Source organism: Akebia trifoliata, chromosome 5 (genome assembly GCF_017979445.1).
Source record: "Akebia trifoliata isolate Shusen 1 chromosome 5, ASM1797944v1, whole genome shotgun sequence".
Classification (NCBI taxonomy): Eukaryota; Viridiplantae; Streptophyta; class Magnoliopsida; order Ranunculales; family Lardizabalaceae; genus Akebia; species Akebia trifoliata.
The window spans coordinates 801,870-829,185 of record NC_141379.1 but is presented as its reverse complement, the minus strand read 5'-3'; the positions used below and the strand labels follow the sequence as shown (position 1 = coordinate 829,185).

The 27,316-nt window shown below is 37.0% G+C and overlaps 2 protein-coding genes and 2 pseudogenes across 4 annotated transcripts; 1 reads left to right on the top strand and 3 right to left on the bottom strand.

Annotated features, from left to right (window-relative positions):
- Positions 1-222: 222 nt before the first annotated feature.
- LOC147400790 (chaperone protein ClpC1, chloroplastic-like) lies at positions 223-2,736 on the bottom strand (annotated as a pseudogene).
- Positions 2,737-5,630: 2,894 nt separating this feature from the next.
- Positions 5,631-8,347, bottom strand: LOC147400789 (chaperone protein ClpC1, chloroplastic-like; annotated as a pseudogene).
- Positions 8,348-10,525: 2,178 nt separating this feature from the next.
- LOC147400788 (dual specificity protein phosphatase PHS1-like) lies at positions 10,526-19,236 on the top strand. 3 transcript variants are annotated; one of them, XR_015178275.1, is made up of 12 exons: positions 10,526-10,822; positions 10,899-10,976; positions 11,061-11,203; positions 12,175-12,379; positions 13,141-13,317; positions 13,415-13,575; positions 14,418-15,492; positions 16,026-16,172; positions 16,243-16,470; positions 17,023-17,180; positions 17,301-17,883; positions 18,062-19,236. XR_015178275.1 is itself a non-coding variant. In XM_086441813.1 (11 exons), exons 1-11 carry the CDS (start codon positions 10,760-10,762, stop codon positions 17,650-17,652), a joined length of 2,787 nt encoding a protein of 928 aa, XP_086297939.1. In that variant the 5' UTR covers positions 10,526-10,759; the 3' UTR covers positions 17,653-17,948. The 3 variants fall into 3 exon arrangements, 2 of the variants coding, with proteins under 2 accessions (XP_086297939.1, XP_086297940.1); XM_086441813.1 differs by lacking the exon at positions 18,062-19,236 and having other exon boundaries at positions 17,301-17,948; XM_086441814.1 differs by lacking the exons at positions 10,526-10,822; positions 10,899-10,976; positions 18,062-19,236 and having other exon boundaries at positions 11,061-11,142; positions 17,301-17,948.
- LOC147400787 (ATP-dependent Clp protease ATP-binding subunit ClpA homolog CD4B, chloroplastic-like) lies at positions 18,409-26,239 on the bottom strand. Its single transcript, XM_086441815.1, has 10 exons — positions 26,085-26,239; positions 24,465-25,059; positions 23,874-23,989; positions 23,582-23,704; positions 23,300-23,485; positions 22,011-22,226; positions 21,534-21,751; positions 20,418-20,493; positions 20,246-20,335; positions 18,409-19,837 (listed from the first exon to the last, which is right to left on the bottom strand). The coding sequence occupies exons 2-10, from the start codon at positions 25,027-25,029 to the stop codon at positions 18,659-18,661; spliced, it is 2,769 nt and encodes a 922-aa protein (XP_086297941.1). The 5' UTR covers positions 25,030-25,059; positions 26,085-26,239; the 3' UTR covers positions 18,409-18,658.
- Positions 26,240-27,316: the final 1,077 nt, after the last annotated feature.

Here is a 27,316-nt window from a genome sequence, read left to right as displayed (position 1 = left end):
AACCCATGGATTTGAATTTGCAAAATAGCAATCAAATCCCAATATACCTTAATCCGCTTGATGCCTTTGCAAGGACTTTAATATTCTAATATGATAAACATCAATATAAGCAGAACATAGAAAAGACATTAACATGCTTCTTGCCATGCAAGGCCACGCTAAATAACTAAGCGGACAAACTTCACTCTAACCATCTTAAAAACTACAACCTAGGATGCAAAAGAGTTTAAATTTCTACCAAACATGACAATTGTTGTAAACCACCACATCACCATCAGAGTTGATGTCTGCCGTTACCGAACTTCCCTCATTTATATTTCCATTCAACATCGAATTAGCCAAACTGTCCTCGAGAAGCCTCACTATTGTCCTCCTCAGTGGCCTCGCTCCATAGATTGGACAATATCCTTCTTCAGCCACCATGTCCTTGAACCTTTCAGTTATCTTTCCCTTTCTTTCAGCCTATTGGAAACATCGTTCAGCCTTATATCCACAATCTGCTTTATTTCCAGCTTTGTAAGCCCACGGAATATAATCACTTCATCCAACCTGTTCAGAAACTCTGGTTGAAATAACTTCTTAAGTTCATCGCCTACCTTGACATTGACTTGATCCACTCGAGTCTGATCATCTCCCTTCCCCACCACACTACTACCAATATTTGATGTCATTATAAGCACGGTATTCTTGAAATCTACGGTACAACCCTTACCATCGGTCAACCTTCCACCATCCATAATCTGAAGCATGGTGTTGAAGACATCACTATGAGCTTTCTCAATCTCATCAAAGAGGATGACAGTATGTGGTCGGCGGCGAATGGCATCGGTCAGCTGGCCACCGTTGTCATGCCCAATGTACCCAGGCGGTGAGCCTATGAGCTTCGAAACTGTATGTCTACCATAATATTCACTCATGTCAAGCCTTATCATGGCTTCCTTTGAACCAAAGTACTCTGCAGCCAAAACTTTGGCTAATTCGGTCTTTCCCACGCCACTTGGTCCAGTAAATAATAACGAAGCAATTGGACGATTGGGGTCTCTTATGCCAACACGGGCACGACGTATGGCACGACATATGGATGTGACAGCAGCTTCCTGGCCAATGACATGCTTTTGCAGAATATTTTCCATATTAAGGAGACGTTCGGAATCTTCGCTAGAAAGTTTCTCAAGAGGAATCCCAGTCCAGGATGATACAAGATGTTGTATGTCCATTTCTGTCACAATTGGAATTGGACCCGATTCACTTGTTTGACGAAGATATACACGAGAACCCGCTTCATCAATTAAGTCAATAGCCTTATCCGGGAGAAAGCGATCACTGAACCACATATAAGATCCTTTAAGAATCAGTTTAAGATTAATGAAATAGAATTAATTCAAAGTTCTCGATCGCGTTGAACGTAACCTTTACCTACCTAATGTACTGTTTTGACAATTTTGCCGCAGACACTAAAGCCTCCTCTGCATATCGAACATTATGATGATTCTCGTATCGCACACGTAAACCTTGCAGTATCTGTATTGTTTCCACTACAGATGGTTCGGGCACTTTTACTGGTTGGAATCGCCTTTCCATAGCTGAATCTTTCTCGATGTGCTTCTTGAATTCGCCTAATGTTGTGGCACCGATGCACTACAATTTTTTTTTTGGGTTGCATTTTGAGATTAATCAAGACTAATAAAAGACTAAATTCTCAAAGATACTAGAATTCTAAACTTCACTATCTTAATTAAATGGTTATAAGAAGACACAATTTATTTAAGATGTTCTTCGTTTTCTTCTATTTGAGGCTACTGAAACTACCTTTAATTCGCCTCTCGCAAGAGCTGGTTTCAAGATATTAGCAGCATCGAGCGCTTCTGATCCTCCTGCTCCAATTACAGTGTGCACTTCATCTATAAAGAGTATTATATCACCATTACTTCCTTTTACTTCCTCAATCACTTTCACTAGCCTTCCTTCAAATTCTCCACGACTTGATGCACCAGCGATGAGACGTCCCATATCAATAGAAATTACCTGAATTGCAGTACAAATATCAAAATTAAAACACCTTTTTATTTTAACCCAATAATCACTTTCTTTAACTGATCCAAACTTCCTAATCTTAGTGTCTACACTCACCATCTTTTTGTGCAGTTTTTTTGGGGCCTCAGCCTTCACAATACGTTGGGCGAGACCTTCCACAATTACTGTCTTACCGACACCAGGCTCTCCAATTAGGCATGGATTGTTCTTTCTGCGCTTGCACAAGATTTGGATTACTTGTTCGATCTGTTCTTGCCTCCCTATAACTGGATCCAGTTTATCCTGAACACATATATGCCATAAAAACATTCAAAAGGCATATATATGTGCCATAAAACATATTAAAAAAATAGTACTTAAAGAGCTGCTTATAATAATGAAACTGAATCATAGACATGGTTTTAAATCTCATCCAAGTTGTCTTGGTATCATCCATCAACAAGACAAGTTGACAAGTCGTCTCAAAGTCATGGTTTGTTCTAATTCTCAGGCATTTTTTAAAATCTTGTCTAAGACGACTCAAATAAATTGAATATCTCATCCGAGACAACTCGGTCTTGTTCATGGATGAGACGAGCTGTCAAAACGAGTTTTAAAACCATAATCATAGATCTATAAATTTGAGGTGCATTTGGGAAACATATGGGTTACCTCCTTTGCCATGTTTGTAAGGTTTGTACCGAACTTTTCAAGTGTTTCCATGTTATACTTTGATGCGAGCTTCTCCATATAAACCTCCTCGTAACAACTATTTAAAAAAAAAAAAACTATATGAAGACTATCCCCCCAATGTGCCCTTTTTATACGCTAAACTTTGTCCCTAGTATCAAGAAATTACTTGACCCAATGTAGCTTTTAAGTATGGACTCCTCGTTAACAACACCAACTGAACGAATAAGCACTACTTCCTAACAACATCATAGTTAGTTACAGTTATACCACCTCGTTATTAACTAATTATTTTTCATTTTTCAACGAGTCTCATGAAGTATCTTTCAATTAAATCCCATATAGTCTGAATTATTGCTTATAAACGAAATCTAAGCAGTTAATTAGGAATTGTTTGAGGCTCTCCATCAAAGGCAAAAGCTAAGATTGAAGAATAATCCTAGAGATTTTCAAGAGAGAGATTTATATGAAACCTGCTTAGATTTATGAAAGGCTAATGAGTTTTGGACTCGGGTGTTTTTCACTCAGTCTGTCTTGGCTGATGTGCCAAGGGCATAGAACCATAGATCTTTTTTTCCTTGTGTATCCCAAAGAAAACGATCTATGGTTTTGTGCCCTTGCCACATCAGCCGAGTACAGACCGAGTGAAAAAAATTGAGTCTGAAAATCATGGCTCTTGATGAAAAAACCGTATTAATCTTAGAGAACATGTTTTTATTTTTTTTTTATCTTCCATCCCAACTGTCAGGTTGGATGGTTGGAGTCGAATCTTTCAAATATTGATTTTCCTTAATGTATAATACTTGTATCTCAACAAAAAAAAAAAATTCTAGGGTTTTCTGCACCTTCAGTATTATGCGTGTTGGGGATCGAAACGTGCAACCATAGGGATTAATCCACATCTCAAAAGGAATGTGGGTTAATTAACAAAAGGAAAATGCTTAATTGACTTCCTTTGACACTACTAATAACATTGCGGTGACGTGGCAGTGTGCATAGACCCGTAGATTTTTCTTCCTTCTATCTCGAGAAAAAAATTATAATTCTTTGTATACTGCCACATCAGAGCAGTGTTGAAGGAAGTCAGTTTAGATCCATTCTTCAACCAAAAAAAAAAAAAAACACGATTGATTTTTTAATTTATATCTTGAGAAAATAAATCTACAATTATTTATGCATTGTCAGTATAATGTTGAATACAATGTCCAATGCAGGGCAGTATATCACTACTCAGAAAAAAAGAGAGTATACTATCAGTGCTACGTGGAGTGTTATTTCAACAATTAGCCAATTTGGTATGATCTAATAGAACTACCAACTCAGTACAATTTTAAGAGCATTTTATTCTGACAGTATGTTGGGGAATTCACTAGCAGTCTCCCACGTGGGGTGGGACTATTCCAACGAAATTGGGGGCCACACTTAATTACATTGCATTATTTGCACCACCATTCAGCTCCTAATTTCTTTATAAAGCATTCCATGTGTTGTACTGGAACATCAATAATAATTGAATCATTGTCAATTTTATTATGAAATTACTATTACTTTAACAGATGGTTTATCGTACATTTCTCTCGTTTTCTTTTAGATTCAATGATGACAATTGGCTCTACACCTACAGCCCCTTTTATCTTTTAGTCGCATTGAAATGGGTTCGTGATAATCTAATGCCCACTCTAACATACACCCTCATCACACAAAATTATTGATCATTTGCCTTGGGATACACAAGAAAAAGTTTATAATAATGTGTAATTTGAGACAAATTATCTACGATTCTGTGATGGGGGTGTCAGAAAATCATTATTCATCCGATAAGGTTTGGACCAGACTCCATATTGTATCAGTTCAAATTTTATTTATTTATCGAAACTCAATCTAATAACAATCGGATCGAGAAGTTGTCCACATTAGCATTGAATCATTTCCGTTTTTTTTTTCCTTATCTAGAAAATTTTGTTTTCTTGACATTGAGATACCTACAATCAACATTGTCGGTTCAATCATCAAGGCTGGAATCCCAGTTTTGGTCTACAGGTAAACTTCTATTTGGACTTCAATCTCCTTCATCAATGATCTTTATCTTAGAAGAAAGAGATGTATATGTTCTCCATATCGGTTTTTCATATACAGCGGTGATCAAGATTCTGTTACCCCATTAACTGGGAGTCAGACACTAGTCCATGGATTAGCAAAGCAGTTGGGACTTAACACAACTGTTCCTTACAGAGTTTGGTTTGAAGGGCAACAGGTGATGTAATGAAATTCAACATTTTGAGAATCTATGTATTTGAATTTCTTGCTGTTTTATTAATTTTCATTTAATATTCTCTATGGGTTTTTATTTTTTTAGGTTGGTGGATGGACTCAAGTGTATGGTAATATCCTTTCGTTTGCTACTATAAGAGGCGCTTCTCATGAAGCTCCATTCTCTCAGCCAGAGAGATCGCTTGTACTGTTCAAGGCATTTATCAAAGGAAGACCACTGCCCGAAGTGTTCTGATCTACCTTTCAGTTTCATAGAAATTAGATTTGAGAGTGTAAGTAAAGTTTGTCGTGGTATTTAATAAGCAGTCATTAATCCTATGTATGAAAAAAAAAAATTTGCATTTGTTTGTTGATGTGGTTTGTTTATGTAATTGAACTTTGGAGAAATTTTGTAAAGATTTCAAGAAATAAGGATGTTTTTTTATTGGTTTTCAAGATTCTGAAGTTAACTGTGGATGACCGAGAAAATAAAATCATGAATTTGAATTTGCAAAATAGCAATCAAAACCCAATATACCTTAATCCGCTTGATGCCTTTGCAAGGACTTTAGTATTCTAATATGATAAACATCAATATAAGCAGAACATAGAAAAGACATTAATATGCTTCTTGCCTATGCAAGGCATTGCTAAATAACTATGCTGACAAACTGTACTCTAACGATCTTAAAAACTACAACCTAGGATGCAAAAGAGCTTAAATTTTCTACTAAACGTGACAATTGTTGTAAACCACCACATCACCATCAGAGTTGATGTCTGCCGTTACCGAACTTCCCTCATTTATATTTCCATTCAACATCGAATTAGCCAAACTGTCCTCGAGAAGCCTCACTATTGTCCTCCTCAGTGGCCTCGCTCCATATATTGGACAATATCCTTCTTCAGCCACCATGAACTTGAACCTTCTGGTTATCTCAAGCTTAATTTCCCTTTCTTTCAGCCTTTCAGAAACATCGTTAGCATTATATCCACAATCTGCCTTATTTCCAGCTTTGTCAGCCCACGGAATATAATCACTTCATCCAACCTGTTCAGAAACTCTGGTCGAAATAACTTCTTAAGTTCATCGGCTACCTTGACATTGACTTGATCCACTCGAGTCTGATCATCTCCCTTCCCCACCACACTACTACCAATATTTGATGTCATTATAAGCACGGTATTCTTGAAATCTACGGTACGACCCTTACCATCGGTCAACCTTCCATCATCCATAATCTGAAGCATGGTGTTGAAGACATCACTATGAGCTTTCTCAATCTCATCAAAGAGGATGACAGTATGTGGTCGGCGGCGAATGGCATCGGTCAGCTGGCCACAGTTGTCATGCCCAATGTACCCAGGCGGTGAGCCTATGAGCTTCGAAACTGTATGTCTACCATAATATTCACTCATGTCAAGCATTATCATGGCTTCCTTTGAACCAAAGTACTCTGCAGCCAAAACTTTGGCTAATTCGGTCTTTCCCACACCACTTGGTCCAGTAAATAATAACGAAGCAATTGGACGATTGGGGTCTCTTATGCCAACACGGGCACGACGTATGGCACGACATATGGAAGTGACAGCAGCTTCCTGGCCAATGACATGCTTTTGCAGAATATTTTCCATATTAAGGAGACGTTCGGAATCTTCGCTAGAAAGTTTCTCAAGAGGAATCCCAGTCCAGGATGATACAAGATGTTGTATGTCCATTTCTGTCACAATTGGAATTGGACCCGATTCACTTGTTTGACAAAGATATACACGAGAACCCGCTTCATCAATTAAGTCGATAGCCTTATCCGGGAGAAAGCGATCACTGAACCACATATAAGATCCTTTAAGAATCAGTTTAAGATTAATGAAATAGAATTAATTCAAAGTTCTCGATCGCGTTGAACGTAACCTTTACCTACCTAATGTACTGTTTTGACAATTTTGCCGCAGACACTAAAGCCTCCTCTGCATATCGAACATTATGATGATTCTCGTATCGCACACGTAAACCTTGCAGTATCTGTATTGTTTCCACAACAGATGGTTCGGGCACTTTTACTGGTTGGAATCGCCTTTCCATAGCTGAATCTTTCTCGATGTGCTTCTTGAATTCGCCTAATGTTGTGGCACCGATGCACTACAATTTTTTTTTTTTTGGGTTGCATTTTGAGATTAATCAAGACTAATAAAAGACTACATTCTCAAAGATACTTGAATTCGCCTAATGTTGTGGCACCGATGCACGACAATTTTTTTTTTTTTTGGGTTGCATTTTGAGATTAATCAAGACTAATAAAAGACTACATTCTCAAAGATACTAGAATTCTAAACTTCACTATCTTAATTAAATGGTTATAAGAATACACAATTTATTTAAGATGTTCTTCGTTTTCTTCTATTTGAGGCTACTGAAACTACCTTTAATTCGCCTCTCGCAAGAGCTGGTTTCAAGATATTAGCTGCGTCAAGCGCTTCTGATCCTCCTCCTGCTCCAATTACAGTGTGCACTTCATCTATAAAGAGTATTATATCACCATTACTTCCTTTTACTTCATCAATCACCTTCACTAACCTTCCTTCAAATTCTCCACGACTTGATGCACCAGCAATGAGACGTCCCATATCAATAGAAATTACCTGAATTGCAGTACAAATGTCAAAATTAAAACACCTTTTTATTTTAGAAGAATTGTAGAATAGGCTACTACTATCTACTATTTTCCAATAATTTTTACCCATTAATCACGTTCTTTAACTGATCCAAAACTCCTTATCTTAGTGTGTACACTCACCATCTTTTTGTGCAGTTTTTTTGGGGCTTCAACCTTCACAATTCGTTGGGCGAGACCTTCCGCAATTACTGTCTTACCGACACCAGACTCTCCAATTAGGCATGGATTGTTCTTTCTGCGCTTGCACAAGATTTGGATTACTCGTTCGATCTGTTCTTGCCTCCCTATAACTGGATCCAGTTTATCCTGAACACATATATGCCATGAAAACACTTAAAAGGCATATATATATGTGCCATAAAACATAAAAAAAAACAAAAATAGTAGCCGCTTATAATAATGAAACTGAATGATAGACATGGTTTTAAATCTCGTCCAAGTTGTCTTGGTAACATCCACCAACAAGACAAATTGACCAGTCATCTCAGAGACATGGTTTGTTCTAATTCTCAAGCATTTTTTAAAATCTTATTTAAGACAACTCAGATAAATTGAATATCTCGTCTGAGACAACTCGGTCTTGTTTATGGACGAGACGTCAAGACGAGTTTTAAAACTATGATCATAGATCTACAAATTTGAGTGTATTTGGGAAACATATGGGTTACCTCCTTTGCCATGTTTGTAAGGTTTGTACCGAACTTTTCAAGTGTTTCCATGTTATACTTTGACGCAAGCTTCTCCATATTAACCTCCTCGTAACAACTATTTTTGTTAACTATATGAAGACCATATATACCCCCAATGTGCCCTTTATATACACTAAACTATGTCCCTATTATCAAGAAATAACTTGACCCAATGTAGCTTTTAAGTATGGACTCGTCGTTAACAGTACCAACTGAATAAATAAGCAGTACTTCCTAACAACATCATAGTTAGTTACACTTATACCTCCTCGTTATTAACTAATTATTTTTCATTTTTCAATGAGTCTCATTAAGTATCTTTCAATTAAATCCCATATAGTCTGAAATTATTGCTTATAAACGAAATCTAAGAAGCAAATTAGGAATTGTTTGAGGCTCTCCATCAAAGGCAAAAGCTAAGATTGAAGAATAATCCTAGGGATTTTCAAGAGAGATTTATATGAAACCTGCTTAGATTTATGAAAGGCTAATGAGTTTTGGATTCAAGTGTTTTCACTCAGTCTGTACTCGGCTGATGTACCAAGAGCATAGAACCATAGATCTTTTTTCCTTGTGTATCCCGAAGAAAATGATCTATGATTTTGTGACCTTCCACATCAGCTGAGTACAAACCAAGTGAAAAAAATTGAGTCTGAAACTCATGACTCTTTACGAAAAAACCGTATTAATCTTAGAGAACATGCTTTTATTTTCTTATCTTCCATCTCAACCGTGAGCTCGGATGGTTGGAGCCGGATCTTTCAAATATTGATTTTCCTTAATGTATAATACTTGTATCTCAATAGAAAAAAAAAATTCTAGGGTTTTATATACCTTCAGCATTTTGTGTGTTGGGGATGGAAACGTGCAACCATAGGGATTAATCCACATCCCAAAAGGAATGTGGGTTAATTAACAAAAGAAAAATGCTTAATTGACTTCCTTTGACACTACACTCAACATTGTGCAGACGTGGCAGTGTGCAAAGACTGATAAATTTTTCTTTTTTCTATCTCGAGAAAAAAATATATAATTCTTTGTATATTGTCACATCACAATAGTGTTAAACAAAGTCACTTTAGAACCATTCTTCACACACATACAAAAAAGGATTGCCTGTTGGACACTACATCAACACTGTGCTGATGTGGCAATGCATAAAGAATGATTGCTTTTTTAACTTATATTTCGAGGAAATAAATCTATGATTATTTGTACACTCTTACATTGGCACAATGTTGAATACAGTGTCCAATGCAGGTAGTGTATCGCTACTCAGAAAAAAGAGAGTATACTATCATTGCTATTTAGAGTGTTATTTCAACAATTAGCAAATTTGGTATGATCTAATAGAACTACCAACTCAGTACAATTTTACGAGCATTTTATTCTGACAGTATGTTGGGGAATTCACTAGCAGTCTCCCACGTGGGATGGGACTATTCCAACAAAATTGGGGGCCACACTTAATTACCTTGCATTATTTGCACCACCCATTCAGCTCCTAATTTCTTTATAAAGCATTCCATTTGTTTACTCGAGCATCAATAATAATTGAATCATTGTCAATTTTATTATGAAATTACTATTACTTTAACAAATGGTTTATCGTACATTTCTTTCATTTTCTTTTAGATTTAATGATGACAATTGGCTCCTCTCCCTATTGTATTGAGTGAAGCCTTCACTACACTACACTTACAGCCCCCTTTTGTCTTTTAGTCGCATTGAAATGAGTTCGTGATAATCGAATGCCCACTCTAACATACACCCCCCCATCACACAAAATTTAAGTATAAATCATTTGCCTCGGACATAAGAAAAAGATTTATAGTAATGTGTAATCTAAGACAAATGATCTATGATTCTGTGATGGGACGTCAAAAAATCAATATTCGTCTGATAAGGTTTGGAGCGGACTCAACATTAACTTAGACTCTTATTGGTTCAAATTTTATTTATTTATTGAAACTCAATCTAATTACAATCGGATTGAGAAGTTGTCCACATTTTCATTTTTTTTACTTATCTAGAAAATTTTAAGTTAACTCCCACGAAATCCACGGCATTAACACAAATCTCAGTCTTGTTAGAACCGGATCCTTACAGTACTACTCTGTTTATATCCCTTATCATTACGATGTACATAAGTTATAATAGTACCAAAAGTAGCAGATATTTGCCCATCAAACAAGTCAACCCCCGTGAGAACTGTAGACTGTACGATAGCTTAAGTGCGCAGGGGGGTGGTGGGTGTCACACCTCAGGCTCAGTCAGACAGGTTGACGAACATCATCACCGCCACCACCACGATTCAGAAAAAGCGAACAACTTTTTTTCGCGCGCAAAAGGAGAACTGTCACCGTTACCGTTACCGTTACGTGCATCCTTTCCCTTCCTTCAATATTACTTGAATTATTGTTTCTTTCTTTTACATAAAGAATGGCTCAGCAAGAAAAAGAGAAACTTGCAATCATCACTCAAACCCTAGGCTTCGATGTCCAGGTTATCTCTCTCTTAAAGTATCTTTGAATCTAGGGTTTCAGTTCTTCTTCTCTAAGCTTATATGCCGGATTTGCAGGAGAGAGAGGCAGAGAAGGATCTCAATATCGTACCAGACGAATCTGGAGGGACAACTCCAAGTCCCCTTACTTCTCGTGTAAGAATTCATCTTTCGAATTTCGATAAATAATTTGCATATCTGTTAGGACATTTTTGTAATTGTGTCGATTGGTTTTTTCAGGTGTTGTATTTGTTAGGAGACGTAACGGCTGGTACGGCTTATCGTTTCGCTCAATGGTTGGACTCGGTTCGTAGACGCAGTGGTAGATATCGGTCTTCTGGTTTCCCTAACCGATATCCTAAACTAGAAAATATGCCATTGAGGTTTTTTTTGTTTCACTTCCTGCATTTAGATTTTATATCAGATTTGCTTATTGTGTGTTAATTGGATAAATTATAATTTAAATATTGTAATTGTTATGTGCGTTTGGCGTGGATTGATTTCCAGGTTACAGCTAATTTAGAGTGAATTGTCTGATAATTTGTTTTTGGGACAATGGAAAATGAATTTTGATGAATTTTTGTATTATAGAGCAATAAAATTTACAAATTGGGAAAAAAGATTAGTTAGATCAGATGAGGTCACTGAAGGTGCTAGTCCCTGTACTTCAATGATGAATCCTATTATTTTTGTTACACTCTTGAGCCAACATGAGTTTTCAATCAAAAAATTTATGGAGAATTGGAACTCCGAATATCCCTGACACCGAACAAATAAATGATCAACTATGATTGTTTTTATTTTATTTTTCTATATTATTTATAATGGGGTTGTCACTTCCACCAATATTTCCAATAGGACCACGACTATCCATTGATTTACTTGGACCACACTTGTTCTAACTCCTCGTTAAACAACATCGAGGCCGTTTTGTGATGAAAAGGTCACATGGTTTTTTTATTTTGGATGGTTGGTTTAGGCTTATCATTTGTGTGTGTAATTGTTAGTAGTCAACCTTTGATTTCTGCAACATTGGATACATGCCTTCTCCTTATAAGTCTATGAAAATGTGCAAAGATGCATATAAAAGAAAATAAAAATACCTTGTACATAGAAGATATCTGAAACATGTCTAAATTAACAGATCATGTCGATGATCTTGCTGCTTCCTTGGCTAAGCAAGATGTTTAGAGTATTGATTGTCTGTTAAAAATGATTTTTTTAAACTGTTGATTCATAATTTATAAATAACAGTAGAAACAAACAGCCAGAAATAAATTCATTGTTTTCATAATGGTCTGATGAGTGAACAAATGTTTGCTAATACTTGTCAATTTGGTCTTCCCATCTACAGTGCAAGAGAACAAGTTGCAGAATCAACAAGTTCACTGCGTTCTGAGCAAGTTTCAGAGATCAGTTTGTGGGAAAGACTTGGTAAAGCTGCTATAGTAGATATCGAATCGAGTGACTTTTCTTGGAACATGTTGTCTTCGCTACACCATACTGAACATAGTAGTAGCACTGAACATTCTGAGGATGAAATGAGTAGACCTCTTGAGGTATGTCATCTTTCGTAGTTGAGGCTTATAGAATGTCATGCACCTATTCTAACTCTTCATCTGGAAATTATAAATAAATGAATAAATATCTATGCATTGCATTTGCATGGGTATCCTCTTTGGGTTTAAAGGGGTAAAAGAGGAAAGAAAGTAAAGTTAGAGGGGTATTATGGAAAAATGGCGTAAAAGAGGAAATTAGTAAAATTGGAGGGATATTATTGAAAGGAGGTGGAAGGAGAGGAGAGGAAAGACAATAAAGTTGAAGGGAGTGAAGACGAAAGACAATAAAGTGGGGTAGTGTGGACTCCACTCCACTTAGCTGCGGTGGGACGTTTATATTCCACATTTGTAGTTAAAGTGAGACCCACCGTTTATATAGATAAAGTCAATTGGACAGATCTAATTAGCTACACATGCATCAAGTACACAGCTACAGATTAATTGGGGGTGTCGCAGCTATGTCCTGTTAATTGTTTTTTATTGGGGAATCAGGAAGAAGTAGGTAGAAAAAGGTGTTATGAGATGGAGGATTAGATTGAAATGGGAAATACTCAACTAAAATGAAAAATCCTAGGTAAAATGAAGGCTCAAGTGTGTTGAATTTGAATACAGTGGAACAAAATCAGATAATACAAAGGAATCAATTTAATTCTCTTTGCATTTGTTTAATCCCTCACCTAACTGGAAAACCTAGCATCATTTTCGTTCTTATTTCTTTTCTTATTCCCTGTCATACTTGGTGTTTAACTGGGTGGATTCAGGTCACAGTGAACTCTGGGGGGGTTGTTTTTTTCGCCTTATTCAACATGCCTGCCGATGACAATTTGTTCACTAAGGAAGCCGCTGCAGTGATAAAGATATCCTCGTCAAGAATGGCCACACAATCAGAACGCTTGGGCTATGAATTTGCAAAGTGGCTTGGAGTCCGAACTCCACAAGTTGTATCTTATTACCTCCTAAGTGTTCTATACTTCCTCACTTCATTGAAACATGAATTGAATGTTATGTTGAAAGCAATTTAGTGGACTATTGCAGGCTAGAGTGGTTCACAATTCGAGCCCTGAATGGCAACAGATCAAGGATGCTGTAGAAAAGGCAAGAGAGGCAGGGATCTTGGAGGGAGACTATGTTGGTGAAGTGACATGTTCAGAACTGTTGGAAGCTCTTGAACTGAGCAGATGCCTTTTTTTGATGAAGTGTGCAAACAGCACCTAAATCTTATAGTAAACGACGCGTTCTTTAATAATGCAACGCCATGATATTTTGGTGCTTCCTCCCCCAATTTCTTTCCACTTAGAAGATATGCAAGTAGGAAAGTAAAGACACTTGGGACAATTCACAACTTTTGTTTCTCCAACAACTTAAATTTTTCAATCTATTTTGATCACCTCTCAGGCTGGTTTTTGGACTAAAAGACTGCCTAGATTGGGGTCCTCTCGTTGAAAGTTCGGCTCCTCTATGACTGCTTGCTATATGGGGGCAAAGAAGCATCTAAATCATTCGGTTTGGATGGTTATTTATCATGCAGTCAAGCTGATTTACATTCTGGGAGAGCTCATAGGTTAACCAGGATAGTGACAAAAAGCTGCAGTTTTTATTTTTATTTTAATAGTTGTTGATTAAATCACAATTTAAAAAAAAAAAAAATCACCATGATTTTTCGTATTTTTCATAAAATCATGATTTAATTGACGATTTAAAAAAAAAATCACAGATTATTTTTATTTTTAGTATTCTTTTAAGTCTTATTTTATCATTTAATATATGAAATATATTTTTTTTTACAATTTTATACTTAAAATTTTATTTTTTTATCTGATGTTTTCCTGATTTTGTTGGCTCTTACCGAATTATTCCCGAACCCCAACTTTGTCACTACTTGATCTCCTGGTCTCTGATTGCAACATGCTACCTGGAAGGTTGTCTGGGGAGGAAGCATAAAATTTCATGCTGCACTTGAAAAGCTACCTAATAGTTGAAATTTCATTTTGATTTGGTGATAAACAAATACTAATGGAACTTTGATTTGTTTATCCAGTTATGTTCACGGATCTCCTCTCCTAGAAAGCTTGAGTTCATTTGCTTCGAGAGAATCTGCTGAAAGGACAGCGGCAGCACTCGGCAGAATTTTGATGTTGGACCTTGTTATCAGGAATGAAGATAGACTCCCTTGCCGTCAGCTTGGATGGCGGGGGAATTCTGCAAATCTATTGTTTTCTGACAAGGTAACCTCTACAAACACAGAAGCACTAGAAGAAACCTTTGATTCTGCAACCCGAAGTTACGGTCCAAGGGTAATTAGGGTTCTTCAGAAAGAGAGGAGGGCCAATTCAGTTGACGGAAGAGTAAGCACATGCAACTCTGAATTTATATCTCAGAGCTCTGATGTTTCTGATCTAATGGATTCACCTAAATTCACCAACATGTTGGATGAATCAAAATCGGGTGAATTTGATATTATTTCAATTGACTCCGGTATTCCTCGCCGTCCTCCAGCTGGGAAACGTGCAAATGACCATGCCCATTATCCTAAGCTAGTGGAACTCCTTCTCAACAGTGCCGAGTACTCATCAAGTCTCCTATATGACATAACAGGGGGGAAAGTAGGGTATCCTTCATCAGAAGAGGTTGATGGACGAACGGATTCCTGTTTGTCAGACGTTGCCACAGTTGTTAATGAATTCCGTAGTGGGTTTCGTGCTGCTCTAAGAGATCTGCAGGGATTCCATATATTCCTTCTTACACTTTATCAGAAACTAGATAGCCTCTTAAGAGTGTTTCTGACAATTATTAACAAAAGCTCATCAGGGGATTTTGATAAAGAGGATGTTGGGGTCAATGAATCACCATTAAATGCAGTTGGAGTTGGTGCTCACTGTCTCTCCCCTGCAAGTAAGGAACAGTTTATTAATGAAACCCACACAGATTTAAGTGATTCAGAATTGCAGAGAACAGCTCCCAAGTCATCACCTCCGAGATACAAAGAAAACCCAGACTCTTTTTCTCCTATCTCTCGAGAGAATTGGCATGGAAAGTACTTCAAAGGGAGTGGGGATCCACAGCGTAATCTGCGGATGACAGCAAAGCTCCGTGATTTTAACAAATATGCAAAGGTCCGTAACATCCCTGAAGAAAATAACTTTGGATTATCTAATGCAAAGAAGAATTATTCTTTGTCTGAAATAAAAGACCAAAAGGTTTGGATTTCAAGAAATTAAGTGTACCCATCGAGCAGACCTTAACAACAGCCTACCAACAACATAAACGTAGTAGTATCTCACATGCAAGTGAGAAACATCATTCGATGAGCCCATCTAGGTGCATATGCTGAAAATTAATCGTTATTTATATGATATATGGCATCGGACAGATGTCGAAGATCATTTAATTGTGTGAATTTGGGATAGGAGATATCCTAGGTGGCATCAAATGGTGAGACCTGCTCGCAACACATGCTATGTGTAAACCCTGATTCCTTTGGTGGACTATCATGGGTACCTTAAACAGATCCTCCTTATGATGCGCAAAGTAAATCACCTACACTATCTGTGAAGATTCTTAAGATGAAAATCCATCAAAGGAAAAATATTTTGGACATAGAAAGTTGAATTTTTTTTTACCATATTAGAAATTGTTTTTGTTTCAGGTTGATGCCGAATTAAACAGAGAATTGGAACAATGGAACGAAATGCTCAGAACAGATGCAGTTAGACTTTGCCAGGAAAATAATTTTAATACAGGGTTTTTCGAAGGGAGTGAGAACAACAGTGTTGTTGATGCTTATGAGTTGAAAGTAAGAATCTCTTTTCATATTTTCAGTTTTTTAAACACTTAGGAAATAAAATAAATGGTCTTCTGTACAGGTCAGACTCGAGCACATTCTGGAGAGAATAGCCTTAATATCTGATGCAGCAAATACCGAGAGGCCATCTTCAGTTACTAGCAACCTCTTTATAGGTGGAGCTCTTGCTGCAAGTTCTGTTTACACTCTTCAACATTTGGAGATCACACATATATTGTGTTTGTGCTCAAATGAAATTGGACAGTCTGATTCTCAATATCCTGACCTGTTTGCATACAAGAATTTCTCAGTTAGTGCTTTTATCCTTTCTGTTTCCATAAAGAGTGATTGGTTTGTCTGCTAGAAACTGATAGTAATTTACAAATCATACCAAAATACACATCGTGATTTTCTCCAAGATTTTAAAATTCTTACGTCACTTCCATTTTGATCAAATAGAACTCAGGAATGGATATGATTATTGTTTTGTGATGGATATGATCATTGATAAAATATAAAAAAGCTGTGCAGCTTACAATTCTTTAAATATTTTTAATGATTTTCTTCTTTCTAATGAGTTTCTCACCTTGTTAAATGCTGCGTTTTAATACCTAGTCAAATCATGTACTTATATTTTTGAATCTTGGACTCTAGTTTTTGATATTTTCCAAACCAATTACTATATCGCTATTTCTACTCAAATTTGAATGTCAAAATCCCTTCTTGAAGCAGTACAACAAATTAAATTTATCTCTCTAAATAAGGTTTGTGATCTGCTAGATGACATCAGTCCATCTTTGGATGAGGATTCTATAATTGTTTGGTTAGTGTTTGCTACTGAAACCCATCCCCCTCCGCGCAGATATATGATAACGAGGATACAAAAATCAGCAATATATTTGAAGAAGCTTGTGATTTCATCGAAAGTGTTGAGCAGTCGGGCGGGAGAGTTCTGGTTCATTGTTTCGAAGGGAAAAGTAGAAGTGCCACAGTCGTTCTTGCTTACCTAATGCTCAGGAAGTAAGTGACAATTAGAATGGGAAATCTGCATCTTTCAATTATCTTGTTAAAGTAACAACAGGTGATTATTATTGTTCATCACTGATTTTTCATTTTCTTTTTTTGTGGTAAATATTGCAGGAACTTCACTTTATTAGAAGCATGGAATGCCCTGAAAAGGGTTCACCGCCGGGCCCAGCCGAATGATGGGTTTGCAAAAGCCCTTCTGGATCTCGACAGCAAACTGCATGGAAAGGTATCCATGGAGTGGCAACGGAGGAAGCCAATGATGAAAGTGTGTCCAATCTGTGGGAAAAATGCAGGTCTGAGCACTGGCTCACTCAAGCTCCATCTGCAGAAGTCTCATAAAAAGCTTTCGGCAGGGAGTGTGGACAGTGCCATGACCATGGAAATACAGAAGACTCTGAGTGCACTCAAGATGAACAGAAGCGGAAGGGTTGGTCCAACTAAGAAGCCGTCTCTGTTCAATTAGAGATGGGTTTGATCATTAAGCTCATTTCATTAAACAATGTGAGAAATGCTTTCAAGTTGGGAGAAACATTTTTAAGCAATCTCAACCAACAAAGCTTTCCAATAACTCAGAGCCCCATCATTTTACAAGGTTGCAACAAAGAGCACTGTTCAATTAGAGGTGTATTTCTTGAAGATCTTGTAATTAAATCAAGTGGGATTGTAGTTAGGCTTCCCATTCTCTTGTAATTAGGTTTGTTTTTTAACCTCCCTTTTCTACATTATTAATATAATTACACCCTACTTATATAAACAAAATTTAAACCGTCTTTATTTTTTGAAGACATTCAAATAGTTTTTTGAGATATTAGAGATTTGGCATATCTTTCAATCAGTTCTGGAAACTAAGACAAAAACCAAATGACTTGCAGAGAGAATAGAAGAATGGCTACTGTGTGTTATATAAATGTCCTCTTTATTCTGGAGATCCAATTGAGAACCACCTGACTCAGGTCGATCTGGACCCATCATTGAATTTCATCTTGTGCATCGCTACCAAATGCAAGGAATGACTATTTCAAATTGCACATCTTGAAGCATCAAATTGTTCTGTCCCGAGAGAAAAATCTACACCACTGAAGATTAGGGTTAGGAGGAAAAAAAGCTTAAGTGATGCAAAGTAGCTCTCGTACATGTTAGGCACCAAATCCCACCTAAACAGAAGAAACGTGTTTCAGCATTGTAACCCAGGTAAAAGCAAAATCCCAAAACCAAAAAAGAATTAAACACTTCTCCACTTCATATTCATTCTCATTTATAATGAAAAGTCTGGGAACATATGGACTTAATGAATTAAATTAAGTCCTGTTGTATTAAAAATGCAAGCTTTGCATGGTGAAATAAAATACAAGCTTGAAATTCAATCATCCATCATGAAACTTAAAACTACAACTAGAACCGAATTGAATGTTCGTAGTAAGTACACTAGTATCAAGTACAGAAAAACATACTGGTGGATTACTGATGGCTTAGACAGGAACTGCAGGGGCCAACGGCTCAGGAGCACCACTGCTACCATTGAGAACGGTAACATTCCCATCACCATCAACATCCACGATAACCGAATCTCCCTCCTTGATCTCTCCTGCAAGCATCTTCTCAGCCATGCTGTCCTCCAAAAGTCTCATTATTGCCCTCCTCAACGGCCTCGCTCCATAGCTAGGATTGTAACCTTCATCGACCACTCTGTCTCTGAACCTCTCTGTCACCTGAAGCTCTATTTCCTTGGCATGCAGCCTCTCAAACACCTCTTTCAGCATTATATCTGCAATCTCCTTCACCTCTAACTTCGTGAGCTGTCGGAAGACGATCATCTCATCCAAGCGGTTCAGGAACTCTGGTCTGAAATACTGCTTTAACTCCTCTGTCACCAGGCTCTTTATTCGGTTGTAGCTGCTATCCTTCTCATCAAAGTCGAGATCAAATCCAATTCGTCGGCCACCCTTCTCGATCACACTGCTTCCGACGTTGGATGTCATTATCAGAAGTGTATTCTTGAAATCTACAGTCCGTCCCTTGCTGTCGGTCAACCTTCCATCTTCCAGAATCTGAAGCATCATGTTGAACACATCGGGGTGAGCCTTCTCTATCTCGTCAAAGAGGACCACAGTGTAGGGTCGACGACGAACGGCTTCGGTCAACTGACCACCCTCGGTGTAGCCCACATAACCCGGCGGTGATCCAATGAGCTTGGATACCGTGTGCCTCTCCATGAATTCACTCATATCAAGACGGATCATAGCTTCCTCAGACCCAAAGTAGTAGGCAGCGAGTGCCTTAGCTAATTCTGACTTTCCTACACCAGTAGGACCTGAGAATATGAAGCTGGCAATTGGCCGGTTGGGGTTCTTAAGTCCAACACGGGCACGACGGATGGCACGACTGATGGCTTTGACAGCTTCATCTTGACCGATGACCCTCTTGTGGAGTGTTTCTTCCATCTTGAGGAGGCGATCAGATTCATCGGTTGAGACTTTTTCAACAGGGATCCCAGTCCAAGAAGAGACTATGTGCTGTATATCAACTTCTGTCACAACAGGACCTGAATCAGCTGCCTCATTCTCTGCCTTGACTCTTTCTTTGCCTTTGTCCACGAGACTAGTGATCTGGGCCCTGAGGTCCATCTCCCTATCCCTCAATTCCCCGGCCTGTCAACAATTCTGCACTATAAGTTCACTGGAGAGAAATGGTTTGGCAAAATCCCAGAATGGAAACCACTGCCAACTCGGGTAATCCAATCAGACTCAGAATTCTATTGTGCTTCGTAATTAGTTTTTGATAAGCAAGCAGGTTAGTGACTACGAATTAGTAGGTGAAGGCAGATTTTGAACCCAAGTCGTGGTCTAAAAGATTTTAACCAAATCAGAATTCTACTGTGCTTCATAATTTTGAAATGGTTAAGATACTTGAAAAATATCTCGAGCATGAGTTAGAGAAGGATTTTTTATTTTACCAAAGATGATGTGCGAATATCCTAAATTATTGGGTACACTTCACTTTCTAGAACCATAGAAATACAAGTAACAATTGCAGAAATAACAGAAAGTTCAAATTACCTTTTCAAAGTCTTGGCTGCGAACAGCTTCATTTTTATCTTTCGTGATTTGTCTGAGCTCTTTTTCAAGCTCTCTGGCTTCCTCAGGCAGCTGCACAACAGTAAATAACCTACTTAATTTACAGAAATGCAAAAGAAAAAAAAAACGAGTACAAGAGAATAGGAAACCATACCTGAGCATTACGAAGCCGAACCCGAGAACCAGCCTCATCAACCAAGTCAATTGCTTTGTCAGGGAGGAAGCGGTCACTGGTGTATAGAAATATCCATCAGAACAATACATTTACAAAAATCATGACAGAAATTACAAGAATGAGTAACTTAATCATATATTGACAAAGTTTCAGTAAATACTTGGAAGCAATATCAGATCATACAAAGTAAATTTCTAGAACCAGTATAACAAGAATACCAGAAAAGCTATCCTTTGGTCCGGCAATGTACTTGCACAGAAGAACCATCACACATGGCATCTAAATTTTTTGGGTAAATACTATGGTTTGTTGAGAAAATTGAGCTTAGCTTAAATGCATGGGAAAATATCAGAAAGGTAAACTATGACTACTATTTTCAACAGGCGATTAGCTGTCTTGCATTTCATTGAAACACAGATGGATCTTCTTATTATGCAACACTGTAAAGATGAAATCTAAGATGTAGATGTGTGACCCTAGCAAAATAACTGAACCTCACTTTGTTTATAAGAAACAGATATTAAAGAAGGCACATTCAACCTACAAATACTCCCTGATTACACCATCTTCAGCCCAAAAATAGGCAAATTTAATAGTAATACCTAGTTACCTACATGTCAGATTGATGATGTAACTGCTGAAGTTCACAAGGCAACACATTCCAAAGATTTTAAATCCAAGGTTTAAAATTCACAAAGCACATAATGGTGTACAATCCATTCCATCAAGGCAAATATATGCAAGGGGACACAACTCCCCTCCAAGTCAATCAATCCCAAGTTTATCTTACTTCATAAACTACCCAACTGGATGATTATAACCCCATGACTGTCAAACATTTCAAAAGGTCAACTGAATTATGGGAAGGCCAGGTTAGTCTACTTGCACACATGAGCTACTTGAACGATCATACACTCAATTCTTCACTGTAAGAGAGACAATTAATCCTCTCCCAGCTGTCTAAGATTACATGATATACAATGAAATTTGCCTTGTTTTATTCAATTTTCACACTGAAGGCTCTACAAACCATTGGTCCATTGATGATTAGGGTTGATCACTTGACATGAAAGTAATGAATATAACATCACTAACCTGATGTACTGGTATGACAACTGTGCTGCAGCTACTAGGGCCTCATCCGTGTAACGAAGCTTGTGGTGAATCTCATATCGTTCTCGTAGCCCTTTCAAAATCTGTATAGTCTCATCAACAGATGGCTCAGGAACTTTGACGGGTTGGAATCGTCTTTCTAAAGCTGGATCTTTCTCTATGTGCTTCCTGTATTCATCGAGTGTTGTAGCACCAATACACTGCAACAAATGAAACAAGTGACTTTTTAACACTGTAAAAAGGGATTTGCATATTTCCTAAACCAAAATCAGGAAATCAAGAATTGATCTGAAAAACGAAGAGAAGTTGGGAAAAGGAATTATTATTCACAAACACAATAAAAATAGCAATAGTGAAATCAGAAATGGATATTAAAAAAAATCAAAACTGGCTGAACAAGTGATGGGCACATTTATTTGGTAGAGTAGATCAGATTTGCATGCGATGAAGATGGGTTACCTGCAGTTCGCCTCTTGCAAGAGCTGGTTTCAAGATGTTAGCAGCATCAATAGCACCTTCAGCTGCTCCTGCTCCAATTAGAGTGTGCACCTCATCAATAAAGAGTATTATCTCATCACTTTGTTTAATTTCTTCCATCAGCTTCTTTAACCTTTCCTCAAACTCTCCACGATATTTTGTACCAGCAACAAGTAGACCCATATCCAAGGTAATGACCTGAGTATTAAAAAAAAATATCATGGAGATCAGATAAGTGAAGATTAAGTGAGGCCTTTTGTAAGTAATAAATAAACAAAGAAAATATGATACAATTTAAAAGTTAACAATTTTTATGGAATAAAAGGATATTCTTCTATGCCTTTCATAATTGGAAGACATGCAAAGAGATAAGAACCAACTGCTGATTGGTTTCTGCCAAGGAAATACTCTAGGTGAGAATCAACCAAATCAAATGATACAGATGACCTGATTTCTTTCTTCCTTTTTTTTCAATGAATACAGTTAAATTCTGTTGATACCAAAAGAAGATAACAAAGGAGATAACAGTCAGAAAAAAAAAAAAAAGAGAGCCAACATCAAGGGAGGTCAAGATGACCATCAATAACAAAGCCCACAAACAAAAACACACAGCTCTGAGGAAGAAACGCGAGACAATTACAATGACACACTTAAACCACCATAGAGTATAGACTCCCACCTAATGACATGATTTTAAGGATTTTTTAAACTAAAAAATCCACAATATTATTCATCCCCCCCCCCCCCCCCCCAAAAAAAAAAAAAAAAAAAAACCAAAAAAAAACCAAATTGGATTCAATGGTTAGAACACCAATTCTTAATGTAAGAAAAACTCCCTATATATGACAAAGGCATGAAGAGCAGCCCCTTACTGCTCTTCCCAAAGGAAAACCTCTATCAAAAGGACCATGGTTTGGTTGAGCGAAAAAGATGCCAGATGTGTCAAAGACTCGAACAAAGATGCTCATTTTTCACAACATTGGATGCCACACACGCGTATTACACACAGAAACAACACCACCACTAGGATGATATCTTTTGTTTCCATTGTCAGGCATTGTGTATGTACAAACTTTTAAAGTTCTAATACACATCCACATATTATATATCTTACACTAAATGTACTATGATCATTGGGATTCTTCCCATATTATCATATGATAACTTATGGATGTGTTGGCTAGCCATGTTTGGGGTGTATGCACCCCGAAAACCAGCTCCTGTCTATGACTTTCAATGTAACTGTGAATAGCAAATAATTGAATCCTCACCTTCTTCCCCTCAATTGTTTCTGGAACATCACCATTTGCAATCCGTTGAGCAAGCCCTTCTGCAATTGCTGTTTTACCCACCCCAGGTTCTCCAATCAGACATGGGTTGTTCTTTGTCCGCCTACCTAAAATTTGGGTCACACGTTCTATTTGAGGCTGCCTTCCAACCACAGGATCCAGCTTACCCTAGAAAAGTAAGAAAACATGCTCAGACACAAGTTTCTCATGAACAAAGCAACATGTTCCAGCAGGAATCATAGAAAGTGAATTGAACCCAAGTACCTCCTCTGCCAGTTTAGTCAGATTGGTACCATACTCCTCAAGTGTAGGCATCTTAGCACCGCTGCTGCCTCCTCCAACTCCGGCACCAACAGCCTCGGTGCTCTCACCCACCATACGGATAACCTACTCGTATTAACAAGATTTAGATTCTTCGTAATGATGGAACAGATATGTAAAATATTGGATTTCTGATACACAAAGGGACAACAGAGATATGACTGGAAAGGAAATTCCCTTGTGAATCATAAGTATGGGGTGCCTTCAATAAATTGAGGTGAATAAATGAACTTGCCTGCGTACGAATATTATTTGGCTCGGCACCAAGGTTTTCAAGCACACGGGCTGCAACACCTTCACCTTCCCGAAGCAATCCTAGAAGCAAGTGCTCTGATCCAATATAGTTATGACCTGACACAGTCAACAACAAATTAATAAGATCTTTGCACACACTTCTTTATTATTATAATGAGACAAGGCGTAGTACAAGTGGTTCAACACCAAAATTTGGACCTCACAAATGCCCCCACCTTTACGTTTAAACTTAATATAATCGGGGTCATTTTGGTAAAAAACTCAGAAAATTGCAATCTATGACCGTATAATCACGTTGCTTAGTTTTCAAAATTACAAAAAATCTTTTTTTACTATGTTATCTTCAAAAATCCTTTAATCAATATTTTTAAATTGCAAGTAAGCCCTTTTGATACATTGCATTTGCACATGCCTCCTAGTAGCTATTAATTAAAATTTTCAGTGAAGCTTTTTGTTTGCAAGCAGAAGCAAGATTTGCTGACAGAGCAAGCATTGATCAAATCAAAATATTTGATACGTTAAGAAAAGTGGATCACAAGCTTATAGATGAGTTCGAACATCGAAAAGTTACCAAGTTGGCGGGCTTCCTCTAGTGAAAGCTCCAAAACTCGCTTTGCACGAGGAGTAAATGGTATCTCCACAGCAACAAATCCACTTCCCCTGCCAATAATCTTTTCCACCTCAACACGGGCATCCTTCAGATTGATTCCCATGGATTTAAGAACCTTCGCAGCAATCCCGGTACCTTCACCAATGAGACCTAGCAGAATCTGTTCCGTCCCAACGAAATTGTGACCTAGCCGTCTTGCTTCCTCTTGTGCAAGCATAATAACTTTAATAGCCTTTTCTGTGAAGCGTTCAAACATAGCTTTAGCGACACATCGGCTACCCCTACCGCGTGGGAGAGAGATTGAAGCGGCCACCTTGGAGTGGAAATCAAGGCCAGACATTAACAATGTATCCAAAGCATTGGATCCCCGCAATCCAGAGAAACCCCGCATTCTCAATAATGGTGCTTGGACATTACACATCATTTGGATAGTCCTTTTGTTTTTTCTAGATCCTTGAAGTTGCCCATGGCGTCTTCCAACAACTGCAGTAGAGAAGCTTGCTGACTGAACCAGAACCCCTGCCATGGTTCCTAGCTATATAAATTATAACACAACCTGCAGATAGCACCGATGCTCATCAACTATATAAATTATAACACAACTATATAAATTATGACCATAAATAGTTTATTTCCATTTATAAAATCTTGTGATAATAAAAACTTCCCTTACATCTATTGTTAATTTACTCTTACACAATAAAATTCACGAAAATTATAATTTTGATTCAAACGAACATAACATTCTACCACGATCCAAAACCATCTCTAAAATTCTATAAACCCATCGCCACTTTTACAACCATAAATAGATTACTTCACTTATATAATCTTGAAATAATAAAAACTTTCCCAACATCTACTACTATTAATTTCACAAATCATAGTGTTGTCTTACACCCACAAATTTAACCAAAATCCTAACTTTGATTCAGACGAACATAATGGTCTACTAGGATCCAAAACCATCTCTAAAACTATATAAACCTGTCCCCAACAAGTACTAACAACCAAGAAACAAATACTCATAAACTCTTAAGATAACTTGAGATTGAGAAAACTAGAAATTTGACTTATATATACAAGAATCTCTTCTCCCTATATCATGTTTAAAAGTAAATAAATAAATACTTCTCAAGTAAGGACTTATCAAAATTTGAAGACTATGTGCGAGATGTGGAGCTATCGAAGCTCGATTAGTAAGGATTATCTAACAATTAATAAATTTAGAAGAACTTAACCTTGAAAGTAAGGATACAAGATTTAAGCATTTCTAGTAAGGTTTTTTTGTTTTTTTTTTAAACATCAGGAACCAAATCGTGTCTTCAAATGGTAACCAAAGAATCAGAACGGGGTTCAAATAAAAAGAATCAAGTAATTCTACAGCAGAAAAACAAACATCAGATTCATATACAGCTCTCATAAATAAACCCTAAAATCAAGGATTAAAACAGAGAAAAATGATCATAAACAAACTCAAAAAAAAAAAAAATTCTACTCGTGAATAACAGAGAAATGATTGGATATGATATCCAAATCACCGAAACGAAGATTGAATCAAATTAATTAAGCAAATCTTACGAGAGAGTGAGAGAGAGAGGTTCTTGTCCTCCTAATTACTCTAAGAGGAGAGGAGAGGAGAGGAGACGAGCCCTTGGTGTTTGGATCTCGTTTCACCTAATTATTATAGTACGCAATGGAACAAAGAGAAACGTGGACGATAAGAAACCATCCCTTTGTCTCTTACTCCCTTGCAAGATTTTTTTTATTTTTTGTGCCTTAAGATGATCTGAAATTTTCTAGACGCTTTTGACGGCTGGCCGCCCATGAGGAGATGTTATATGGTAAATCGGCGCAATGGATCGGTTAGATTCGAAATCCGATCCATTCCACTTTAACTTTGAATCTAGAGTTGGCCTGTCTATGGTACGAAATGCTGTTAACGGGCAAAAGCAAAAAAATTAAAATAATAAAGATATTATTAAAAAAAAAATTAGATTAAAAAGATGAAAAATAATAAAATAGATTAAAAATGTATAATAAAATTAGAGAGAATTATGAAGAAAAAAAAAAATGTGATGTAAGTTGATGTCATACCACACTACTATACCCGGAAAGATGTTTATCCTTATTTCAAAAAGTACAAAATTATAATAACCCAATTGTGTTTTATTATATAAATATTTTATTTAAATATATGAAATTTATTTATATTTGATGTATATACGATAGATACTTATTGGCAATGACCATTGAAAGCACGATGGATACTTGTTGACAACACCAAGCATTTAATAATTACAATCTAAAGGAATTTGATATTAATCAATCACACATTCCTTATTTAAAAGAATATTCGATTGCGAGAGGGTATTGAAGTAATTAATTATGTTGCATTATAATATAATATACTACGGTACATTATATCATATCTATTAAGATTAAGATAAGATTAAATTTTTAATTTGATTGAAATTTATTAGAGATAAAATATGAGAGTTGGTGTAATTTTTATCTAAGAGAATCAATAATATCTCGTTCTTCTATAGTACAAACCTCTGCTTGTTGAAGGTTCAAAAACTCTACTTTTTTTTATCTTCTTCTTCTGTTTTATTAATTGAATTCTGTTAGTTTGCTGGTTTTTTTTTAATAAAAAATCTTTTGTTTGATACAAAGACTTCTTTGTTTTAAAGGCTTAGTTGTTAGTTTTTTGTGCTTTGATCTTTAGTCCCATATGGGCTACTAGAACAGTTGAAAGTTAACTCTTATATAGAAGTTAGTTCTATTAGCCTTGAAGACTAAAAGATGTAGGG